The 12,604-nt window shown below is 29.4% G+C and overlaps 1 protein-coding gene and 1 non-coding gene across 2 annotated transcripts; both read left to right on the top strand.

Moving 5' to 3' along the window:
* Positions 1-290: 290 nt before the first annotated feature.
* On the top strand, positions 291-11,837 carry LOC117793370 (homeobox protein B-H1). Its single transcript, XM_034633677.1, has 3 exons — positions 291-363; positions 8,973-9,522; positions 11,126-11,837. Exons 1-3 carry the CDS (start codon positions 291-293, stop codon positions 11,376-11,378), a joined length of 876 nt encoding a protein of 291 aa, XP_034489568.1. The 3' UTR covers positions 11,379-11,837.
* Trnal-uaa lies at positions 9,822-9,905 on the top strand. The gene has a single exon. It is a non-coding gene; the product is annotated as a tRNA-Leu (tRNA).
* Positions 11,838-12,604: the final 767 nt, after the last annotated feature.

The raw sequence follows: 12,604 nt of genomic DNA, 5'->3' as shown, positions 1-12,604 counted from the left end.
ATATCACAAAAAAAATAATAAACAAGTTGTGTGTTGTTGTTGTTCTTCTGCTTCTTGTTGTTGTTTAAGCCGTCGGCTCGCGTTCTTCCTCTTATTTTTTTTCTGTGCCATGTGCTATATAATTATAAACAATAAATAATTAACTAAGAAGTATAAAATATATTTATCAATAAAGCAAATTGCAATGTTGTTCTCATTGCTTTGAATTTCCGTTAAAAATTCCAAAAAATTGTTAAAACTGTCAGTGTTATTTATTAAAAAAAAAAAAACACTGTAAAGTTTTCGATAAAATGCAAAGTTCGAAATCGTTTTTGATACGCGATCTACTGGGAGACCTCATCAATCGCCGACAAACGGATTCTGGTAAGTTACGAGTATTATCCTGAAAAATTCGTTTAAATTTTAATAAAGATTCGACGGGGCTAAAATATTCCAGATAATATCCATAATTCTTGAAGAAAATATGTACGAAAGTTTATAATTATGTTGTTAAATATTATATGTTAGTGTAATTATCAGAAATCAGGAGTTATATTGGGCTTCAGATTTGAAAATGCGGTTTTTAAATTGATATTAAATATGACTTCAAATTTTGAGCTGAACCTGTGAGAATATCTACTTCGCGAGTCTGATCCTCAACTGAACCAATTTTTTGAAAAACAGGATCAATTCAAAAATAAATTAAATGCCATAAATTTCAAACTTTTCTTATATCACGCAGTTATTTGAGACTTGGAATAAAAATAATAAAACAATTTGTCTTTTTTGAATCATAATATACACTTAGAAAATATAAGTTTTGTTATTACAAAACTTAATGGATTTAATAAATCAAGAAAAATTTAAGACATGAAGTGAACCAAGGTTCAAAGGGCTAAGGGAATATAAAGTTTGGTTCGTGAACTGAACCTAAACTTTGTACTATGGTTCGAATTACCGAACCAAACATTTGGCAAAATGTTGGTTATTTTTAACATCTTTTATTATTTCAGGAAGAAAGTTTATTTTTATGTTTCTCCGCATTTCTTTTAATAAAAAAAAAATGTAAATATAAGAAAATACCAAAGAAATCATTCTTAAACTTGTGGTAAGGATTATTAAAATCTATATTAATGAAAACAATATCACATAAGATCAGTAATGTTAATACATCTATTCGTCAGATAATTTTGAAATAATTTATGTGATTGCTCTCATTTTAATAATTATTATAAAAAAAAAGTTTCTTAGGATTGACCCATATTTAAATTGCAACGCTTAGAATGCAAAATAATATAAAAGGTATAAAAAAACGCAACACACACACACACAGAGAGTTACACTCTCACACATTTCCACACACACACACACACACACACATGTGTGGCAAAACAATTAGCTACTAAATAGTTGTAATTGTTGAGCTAAACTTTATTTAATGTCATGCATAATTAGACGACAACCCTAAACACATGCACACAAACACACATACACACAAAGAGAGACTCAGGCATAGCAGATATACAAATGAGCGAACACCTGAGGCCATTTGATACCCTGTACTTACGTTCAAAGCGGGTATATTAGCTTGGTTTTCTTTGGTTTCCATTAGGAAGGTTTTATTTGAATTTGTTATGCACATGATTTTTTTTAATGATGATATTTTACTGCAAATGGATTATCATATTTTCTGCACTGAAAAAAAAAATACAGGTCTCAGGGATAAAATCAATTCAATGCGGTGTCAGAAATACGCTAATCGTCGAATTTTTTTAAGTCAAGAATTAAATTCTTGATTTAAGCACGATTTTTTCAGAAATGTTTTGATTTTTGTGGAACGAATTTTTTTTATTAGATCAAATACTTGGTTTTTTTTTTTATTCTTTGAAGTTTGAGTATTTACCATTTTATCCGCATATTGTCTAAATCCTGAAATCTAAATTTTTGATTCTGCATGCATTTAAAAAAGAATACATGTTAATTTCAAAAATATTAATCTTGCATTTTATTTTTTTCCTGTGTATTTACTACTTATTTTCAGTTCGAATTGATTTTAAAAAATACTTAAAAATTGTTATGCTTAAAAAAAAACAAAACGAATAAATTTATGACACTTTAGCTGCTAAATTCGTGTTAGTAAAAATTCATTCGTAAGTTTTGTCTTTGTTGAACTGAAATTTTTAATCAAAAAACAACAACAACGTATTTAGTCAAAATATATAATTAACTGTAGTATTATTACGATACAAATGCGTTATATGTTAATTAATTTGAATAAAATAATAAAAGAAATAAATAAATTTAAAAAAAAATTCAAAACATTTTTCATAGCATACTTTTGAGCGTTCTAATTATAGGGTATCCTTTAATCGCCTGCTGTAAGAGTTTTAAGGGGAATTTTGCATGCCATTATTTTGCATTGTTGTTGTTACGATTGTTGTTGTTGTGGTTGTTGTTGTTGTGGTTGATTCGAGGCTAAACAATCAAAGTTGTTGTACGTGACAAATTGCTCGAGCGCAAGTTACGAGTACAACAACAGCAATAACAACAACAAATTAAATTATTGCCCAAAGCGTTTTGTTGCTTCAACTGCACCAACCCCATATGTACCAGCCCTTACCCCCCCTTAACCCCTCTTTGCCATATTCGCACAATTTTTCTAGCTAAAAGTTTTGTTGTCGTTTCTAATTGAGGAGAAGTGTGAGATTTAAATGCCTGCGGCCAGTTTTCAGTGGTTTCTCCCTCCACCCCTGTCTTCTCCTCACACCCCCTACCCCTCACACACACACACACCAGCACAACATCAAAAGTGCTGGGTGCATGTAAAGTGACAGCTAATTGCCAGCAAGACAATTAAGAATCATGTGAAACAAAGCCCTAAAAATGGCAAAGAAAAGAAAGAAAACAAGTAAAACCGTAAGAAAGTCTTTCAGTGTTATCAAATCTGAGGTTATGTCAAGTAACAGTTAAGTTTACAGTTCGTTGCATACTTAACGGCGCATGTTATGGTTAATTTTTTATCAGGGACAGTAAATAATAATTATTTTGTTTTTTTTCAATTGAAAAAATCATTCAATGCTAATAACTGTTAAATATCGTGAAATATATCAACATTTTTCTTTAATGGTAATCTATGCAATTTTAACATGATCTTCAGATTTATGATTTTTATTAGTTTACTCATGAAATAATCATTATTTTTGGGCAAAAAAATAAAATTTAAGAAATAATCATTATTTTTGAGCAAAAAAATAAAACTCATAGCTTAAGGATTATTTCTTGAGTTTTATTTTTTTGAATCAAAAATAAAACTCAAGGTATTATTTTGACTTTTTTATAAGGAATATATGGACAACATTTAAATACATTCCTAGTCAGTGGACCATTTATAAATCAAAAACAAATTTTAATTAATATTTCCAATTACATAAATTAAATATATCATTTTAATATTTTTTTATAAAGTCATAATAATAACTTGAGTTTTATTTTTGATTTAAAATAAAAAAACTCAAGAAATAATCATTATTCTATGAGTTTTATGTTTTTGCTCAAAAATAATGATTATTTCTTAGGTTTTATTTTTTTGCTCAAAAAAAAAAATGAATATTTAATAAGTAAAAAAATAAAAATCATAAATCTTAAGACCATGGTAAAAAAAAATATTTTGATACATTGAAGTCAATAATTTTTTTAATTGAAAAATAAAAAAACAAAATAATCATAATTTACATTCATTATTTAATGATTATTCCTGAGTTTTATTTTTTGCTCAAAAGTTATCATAAATAAAATAATAAAACTCATAGCATAATGATTATTTCTTGAGCTTTATAATAAATCTTATAATGATTACAGTCCCTGTTTTAAACAGATTTGTAAAAAAAATAGATATATTCAATGTGATATTTATATGGAGGATTATGCTTTATATTAGCCACAAAACAATTCAATTAAGATTAAGATTTTTCTTTTTCTTCTTCAGTTTCTCAATAAAGCGTGGAACAAATTGCATTAAGAATATGATTAAATTAAGAAACTAAGATTGTATTCAACTAATTTTAATTACATAGTAAGCAAGGCAAAAAATCACCAAAATTTTGCTAAAGCTTTGGTTTGATAGAGAAAGACTTAGGTTCGGTTCGCCAACCGGTTTATATACCTACTGAACCCAAGGGTTTGGTTTAATTTAATAAGAAAAAAAATTTTATTGTTTAAAATTCTGCTTGATTTTAATAGCAAAGTAAAATTTTGATTTAAAAATATATGGAATTTCATAAAAATCTAAATTAGTTCTAGCATGATTTATTCTTTTATGATTTTTATTCAAAGTTTCGAATAGTTGCGCCATATTTGAAATGCTTAAAATGTATGTAATTATTTTATTTATATATATATATATATATAGAGCTATCTTTATCTTATCATTATATTTATCTAAACTTATCTTAACTTAAATTGGCGGCACATGCGAGTTTTTCCTTGTATCTCACAGTTCAAGTGCCTATTAAATGGCAATTGTGCCGCAAATTGATCCGACGTGACTTTTCATCAAAAAATGAAGCAACTCACTTGAGACGTCCCACAGTTCTACACACACACACACACTCTCTCACACACACACACGCATAATTGAATCATCATTCATATGTCGTCGTCTTCTTCTGCTTCTTCTTATTTTTCTATATGGTTCATATAAATAGAAGTCAAAACCATTTGGGGTTAAAACATAAAAAAATAATTTCCGCAGTAAAGTTATAAAAATACAAATCGTTTGCAACAAAATTGGGTATTCGACTAGCAGATACCCTGTAGTTAACAATAAAGACATTTAGGGTACAAAATAACGTTGAGTAGAATAAATATAGACAATTCATATTGGGTAAATATATTTTCTGCTTTACAATAAAAATATAAAAAAATGTTGACTTGTGAATTTGCTAGCTTGAAGTTTTAAGCAACTTCCAGCATTCATAACTTTGCCAAAACTGGATCAATTCTCCAGTGGAATATCATTTTGATCGTGTTTTGCTTTCTTATTTCATTTTGCATTTAAATAAAATTGATTTCGAAAAAAAAGTGTTCCCTCTAGATCTGAGCTTTGATACCAAAGGCTCCCCCTTTGAAATTTTGCAAATTAAAAATTTTAAATCTCAAGTTTTCACTTTTATTCAACTCCTTATTTCATAATTGTTATAAAACAACACTTTAAAATTAATTCTGAGACATTTAATTTTTTTTTAAAAAAAAAACATGTCAAATTTAACAAAAATTTTGACTTGTAAAGTTGCTAGATCCAAAGTCTAACCAACTTGAAACTGTCATAACTTGATCAAAACTGAACCGATTTTCAAGCGAAATGTCATTTTTATCTTGGTTTGACATTTTTATTCATTCTGCATTAAAATTTAAGTAATTTTGTAGAAAAAATTATTTCCCTCTAGATCTTGGATTTGATGCTAAGGGTCCCCCCTTTGAAATTTCGAAATTTTAAAATCTTAAATCTCAAGTTTTCACTTTTATTCAACTCCTTATATCATAATTGTTATAAAACAATACTTTAAACTTGATTCTGACACTTTTAATTTTTCTGTAAAAAATCATGTCAAATTTAACAAAAATTTTGACTTGTAAAGTTGCTAAGTCAAAGGTCTGACAAACTTGAATGTAGCATAACTTTGTCAAAACTGAACCGATTTTCATGGGAAAGATCATTTTGATCATGATTTGGCCTCTAAATTCCTTTTGCATTCAAATTTAATGAAAAATTTAATGAAATTCCACTAGTACGTTCCAGTATTGAAACCGAAAAAAAGCAGTATATATAAAAAACATCCTTTTTCCAAGTAGTTAATTTTGGGACAAACCAAAACAGCAAACGATATTTTTATGGGTCCGATTCCCTAGTTTAGTTAATTGTGCAACTATATGATATCCTGATACCCTGTAAATTGTGTTTTTTTTTCAATATTTTTTTTAAGGCACTAGTCACTAAACAATTTTTTTTTAATTTTTGTGCAGGGTATTTAACAAAGCAGAATCCTTGCTGGGCGTACACACACACGTGCCCAGAATCCTTCCACTGGTGGTTGTTTTTTTTTTTTTACCAAATCCTTATGCTGCTTCTGCTGCCCTCGGGCAAACATATAGTATGTGGGAAATAGCGTAAATTCCAATAGGAAAGGAACAATTGAGACAAGACACGTGAATTTAATCAGGCAGCATCCCGTAGCGATTCCAGGATATATATATATATAAATGTATATAATATATTTATAAGGATATTGCGAGACGGATATAAATAACATGTTTGATTGCTCTTCGAAATCAGAATCCACATGATGTATACTTGACTTTTTTTGTCTTGTTAATGGACCTCAACCAACGCCCACTTAGTGGACCCTCTCCACTTCTCTTCTCTGCTCTCCCTGACTTCGTCCTTTATCTTCTACATACATACCACAGGGTGCACTTAGCATCGTTGTCTCGCCACAGGATGATAATGAGAGTAACTTGGATAGGTCAAAAGTGCCTGCACGCGCTTGCATCTCTCAGATTCTCAGACTTGGAGACTCTCAGCTCTCAGCTCTCATCTCGTAGTTCTCAGTTCTTGGAACGCATTAACGCCACGCTGCGCTCAAAAAAGCAGACTACATTTTAATTTCAACCTCAATTTTCAATCGAAACAATCAAAACGTTAAATGTACTTACAAATTTCAAGTGCAATTGATAGAAATGGATCAAATTTCAGAAACACTAAGTTAATATTGAAATTTTTTTGTGTTGATTCAAGCCTTAACAATTTAATGTTAAACTTTATCTTGAGGTTAAATAAAATTGATTGAAATTCGAATGCAAACGTTTAAAAAATAAAATTAAAAGACAAATTTAAAATAAATCACATTCATTTTAGAAAATTTAATTATTTTCGACCAAGATTCGATTTTGATGCTAAGGGTCCCCCCTTTGAAATTTTGAAAATTCAAAATTTTTATTCTCAAGTTTTCACTTGTAATCAATTTCTTATATCGTAATAAGTATTAAACAACACTTTAAACTTGATTCTGAGACTTTTCATTTTTTAGTAAAAAATCATGTGAAATTGAACAAAAATTTGGACTTGTAAAGTGGCTAAATAGTATTTAGTAAATACGAAGTCTGACCAACTTCAAACTGTCATAACTTGATCAAAACTGAACCGATTTTCAAGCGAAATGTCATTTTGATCATTATTTGGTATTTTAATTCATTCTGCATTTAAATTTTATTAAATTTAAAAAAAAAATAATTTCCTCTAGATTTTACCAGATCTTGATTCGATGCTAAGGGTCCCCCCTTTGAAATTTTGAAAATTCAAAATTTTAAATCTCAAGTTTTTACTTTTATTCAACTCCTTATATCGTAATTAGTATAAAACAACACTTTTAACTTGATTTTGAGACCTTTCTTTTTTTTGTAAAAAATCATGTCAAATTGACCAACTTCAAACTGTTACAACTTGATCAAAACAGAGCCAATTTTCAAGCGGAATGTCATTTTGATCATGATGTGGCCTTTTTATTCATTCTGCATTCAAATATTTTTAAATTCGTTCAAAAAATTTGTATGTTTGAGGTCTAACTATTTATTTCCATGTCATATTTAATATAAAAAGACATCTTAACATTTTAAAATGTTTCAAAGTTAATTTGTTGTACCGTTATGTACCGGTACTGATACCGAAACCGAAAGAAAAAAACTGAAATAGAAGCTTTTATCGAAATAGTTATTTCGGGACGTACCGAAACCGAAAACGTAACATATATTTGTTTCGGTTTGATTCTCTGTTCTTGACGCATTTTTTAGACCAAAATTCGTAGTTTTAAAACCAAAATCTTGATTTTTGAACATATTTCATATCAGTATAGTTCCCAAATATTAAATAACGTAATATTAATTGACTAAATCTGTAATCCTTTCAGAAATCAAATTATCCAATCTGTAAATAATATAATTAGAGGTTATCTAAAAAAGTAGAAAGATTTTAAGACTATTGGTATTATAGGATATATGTTAAAGGGTATGTTTATTTACCTAATCATCTTAAAGTAAATAATACAATTTAAGGTAATTTAATTGTATACAAACATGTACAGGGTATAATGTAAATACAGGGTATAAATCATGCATATTTTATAAAAGTATTATTAACTGACTGAATCGTTTCAGAAATCGAATTATCCAATGTGTAACTAATATGTTATAATTAGAGGTAATCTAAAATAAATAATTAGAGGTCATCTAAAAAAGTAGAAAGATTTTAAAACTATAGGTATTATAGGATATAAAGAGTATGTTTATTTACCTAATCATCCTTAAGTAAATAATACAATTTAAGGTCATTTAATTGGATATAAAAATGTACAGGGCACAAGGAAATTACAGGGTATAAATTATGCATATTTTATAGAAATATTATTAACCGACTGAATATAATATATAATCGTTTCAGAAATCGAATTATCCAATGTGTAACTACTCGTAATATAATTAGAGGTCATCTAAAATAAATAATTAGAGTTCATCTTTAAAAGTAGAAAGATTTCAAGACTATAGGTATTATAGAACATAAAGGGTATGTTTATTTACCTAATCATACTAAAGTAAATAATACAATTTAAGATCATTTAATTGGATATAATAAATGTACAGGGCACAAGGAAATTACAGGGTATAAATTATGCATATTTTATAGAAATATTATTAACCGACTGAATATAATATATAATCGTTTCAGAAATCGAATTACCCAATGTGTAACTAATATTTAAAAAAGTAAAAGATTTTGAGACTATAGGTATTATAGGATTTAAAATCATCCTAAGGTAAATAATACAATTTAAGGTCATCCAATTGGATATAATAAATGTACAGGGCACAAGGTAATTACAGGGTATAAATCATGCATATTTTATAAAAGTATTATTAACTGACTGAATATATAATGGTTTCAGAAATCGAATTATCCAACGATGACTCGGACATAGACATTGAGGATCGATCGACACCGGATTCCAGGTCGAATGGTTGCCAGCAGGATTTGTTGCTGTCGCATCACTACAACCACAACGATGAGTCCAGTGTGGAGTCGTGTGGCACGGCAACGCCAGGACCTGCCACGGGTCATGGTCATGGTCATGGATCAGGATCAGGCGCAGGCGCAGGCGCAGGATTAAGTGCGGCAGCTGCTGCGGCTGGCATGGCAGCGGGTCTGCTGGCAGCCGCAGTTGCCGCTGACGGCTCGTCGGTTGGAGGTGGTACACCTGGTGGAGCCGGTGGAGCTGGCAACCTGAGCAGTGGCAGCTATGCGGAGCACAAGTTGCAGCTCAGCAAAAGCGGCAGAAAGCCGAGGCGACGACGCACGGCCTTTACACATGCTCAGTTGGCCTATTTGGAGCGCAAGTTTCGTTGCCAAAAATATTTAAGTGTCGCCGATCGCAGCGATGTGGCCGAAACATTGAATCTGTCGGAGACACAGGTCAAAACCTGGTACCAGAATCGACGGTGAGTAAATGCTATTTCTGATTACCTATACAAATGTCTAAAAATAATACTAAGAATAGCCAAATTTGCAAATTAAAATTACGAAATTACGGACTACAAATAAGATATAATTTTAGTAGAAAAATAAAATTTTTATTACCTTTAATTATAATTTAATATCTTTATATCTTTTAATTTGACAAAATTTATAAGAATAAATTATACCCTTTATTGCCCATTTTCATTCAAAAGGCACAGGTTATAAAAATAGCTCATAACACATTTTTCAACAAGATATTTTTTCTTATAACTTATAACACGTCAGGTTGGCCGAGTGGTCTAAGGCGCCAGATTTAAGCTCTGGTTCTCAATCGAGAGCGTGGGTTCGAACCCCACACCTGACAGCTTTCAAGACGCACTTTTTTTAACTATTCTTAACATTTTTTTTTTTTGCAAATCTAAAAGTGTTTGTCTAAAATAATTTAAATAATTATTATTTAATAAAAATAAATAATTTAAAATTATAAGACGCCTATTAATTTTTTTTATACTGTTTTTAAAATATATTTTATTCTATCATAACTAAAAATTTGGCTCTAAAATTTATCTTAAAATAATTAATAGCTAATGACTAAATAATAATTAAATAAAAATAATTAAAATTATAAGACACATATTTTTTTGACCTTTCCTTAAAATTTGTTGTTCGCAAAACTAAGAATTCTCTTCTATAATAAATGAAAAATATAAGAAAAGAATAGTAATTGAGATTATCAGGCCTGTTCCGGTTTTCACTTTCAACAAGAAAATCATGAACCTGTTCTTATAACAATCTGGAAATAATTTGCGTGTTGAATTTACTTTGAGTTGCTGAATTTAAGTCCAATAAAGTGCTAAAATATAATTTTAAAATGTTTAGCCCAAATGCAACATGAAAAATAACATTTTTTGAAATCCGATAAATGGGAAGTGAAAACCGGAACAGGCCTGTATAAGACGCCATTTTTTAAGACTGTTCTTACATTATATTAATTTTTTTATTCAAAACTAAGAATTCTGGTCTTAAATAAATAAGATTTAAAAAAATTTATGATACTTAAACTTATAACATTTTTAAAGACTGTTCTTAAAATATATATATTTTTTTCAATTCTAAGAATTTCGAGTAAAATAAATAAAAAAAATAATTAATAAAATTATATGACACATTTAATTTTTTTTTGCTAAGACTGTTCCTAAAATCTATATTTTATTTCACAAAACTAAGAATTCTTATCTCATGTTTTTTAAATATTTTTTTTTGAATTCTAAAAATCTCGTCTAAAATAAATTTAAAAAAAAAAGAATTTTAAAAAATTATATGACATATTATATTTTTTTTTGTTTTGTTTTAGACTGTTCTTTAAATCTATATTTTAATTTACAAAACTAAGAATCTCGTCTAAAATAAATTTAAAAAAAAAATTAATAAAATTGTATGACATATCTTTGTTTTTTTTTTTGTTTTGCACTGTTCTTAAAATCTATATTTTAATTTACAAAGCTAAGAATTCTTTTCTCAAAAATGGTGCACTTTTCTTGTATCAGTGTATAACATCTGTGTCTGTCTCTGTCTTGCTTGCAGCACCAAGTGGAAGCGTCAGAATCAGCTGCGTTTGGAGCAGCTGCGTCATCAGGCAACGCTGGAGAAGGACTTTGCGGTGCAGGAGAATGGCGCTGGCGGCGCTCTCGGCTGTTGCCCCAGCGGTTTGTCCAGCTCGTTTAGTGCCGCCGCCGCCGCTGCCGCAGCGGCAAGCAATCCGTGCAACTTCCTGACCTCGGCCGCAGCAGCGGCAATATTCCGCAACGTTGGCTATGTGCACGGCTGTCCCATGTAGAGACAACACACTTGCAACATGCATCATGCAACATGCGGCATGCAACATGCGGCATGACGTATTGTCATCGCTTTCCCTCGCTTGCCTATGTAAATAATATATATAAATGTTTTTGTGCAATACACGAATCTGTGCTTTCAACGAATTCTCGATTAATCGATAAACGATTTATCGATTATTTGTATTATCGATAAATTGAGCTATCGATTTATCGAAAAGTCCTGTTTAACAAACCAATACCCATCTCCTGCCTATCCCCCTAAAAGTCCTCTCTCCGCACGCCAGATCTAATCATAAACATTAGGCTTAGTCAAATTAACTGTAATATACACGCACACAAACATACACACACACACACACACACACAATTACAATTGTAAACACCATGCACTATATAAAAGTTTTTTTTTGTGAAAAATAAAAATTGGATTGCATATTTGATAAAGTTCGTTATGAAAATGAGCGAGTAAAATCATTGGGAATTTGGGAAAAGCTACGAAAATAAATGAACATTTTTTTTTCTAAAGTAAGTCGAAAATATTTGAACTAATAAAATGATTTAACTAAGTATTCGTACTAAGGGCCCCTAAATCAAATATGTTGTACAACTTCAAGTATCTTTTTTTATTTCTCAACTGTATTTAGGTACATTTTTGTACTGAAAATAGGACTTTACAATTTGTTAAATAAGCCTTACAATTTAGAAAGTTTTCTGTTTTTCAAAAAATTATAAAATGTTAAGAAAAAATCTTTTTAATTTCAAAAAATAACATCTAATAAAATGTAAAGAGATTTTTATTCGAATTAAAATTGAAAATCAAATAAAGTTAGTGTTTTTCAGTTTTGGTATAATAAAAAAATTAAGTTTCGATTGGGTTTTCCGATTACAATCGGTTAGTATAAGTTCACGGTTACGGGCTTTGACCCTGTTTAAAATTTGTAGTCTAAAATTGTGTTTAACATGCACGAACATGTCTAAATTACCGTTAGTCAACTGGTTAAAGTTAAAGCCCAAACATAAAAGCTTGCGCTCCGATTCCGAATCCGATTGCAATTGGAATTGCAATTGCAATTCTTATTCCAATGCGAATTCGCATTCATTGAGTAATGCTTAAAAATCAACTTGAGCGAATCATACAAAACGATATCAATTTGTCGCTATATAGTAGTAAATGGCAAGTTATCTATATACATATACATACAAATATATATGTATATCGATAGGC

The sequence above is a fragment of the Drosophila innubila genome, chromosome X (genome assembly GCF_004354385.1).
Source record: "Drosophila innubila isolate TH190305 chromosome X, UK_Dinn_1.0, whole genome shotgun sequence".
NCBI lineage: Eukaryota > Metazoa > Arthropoda > Insecta > Diptera > Drosophilidae > Drosophila > Drosophila innubila.
This window is presented reverse-complemented; position numbering and strand designations above follow the sequence as displayed.

Excerpts from the sequence above, each read along its gene's own strand:
- LOC117793370 (XM_034633677.1), top strand. The coding sequence starts at position 291 with ATGCAAAGTTCGAAATCGTTTTTGATACGCGATCTACTGGGAGACCTC. Across the intron at positions 364-8,972 it reads TCGCCGACAAACGGATTCTG|AAATCGAATTATCCAACGAT; the intron begins GTAAGTTACGAG and ends TAATGGTTTCAG. Across the intron at positions 9,523-11,125 it reads ACCTGGTACCAGAATCGACG|CACCAAGTGGAAGCGTCAGA; the intron begins GTGAGTAAATGC and ends TCTTGCTTGCAG.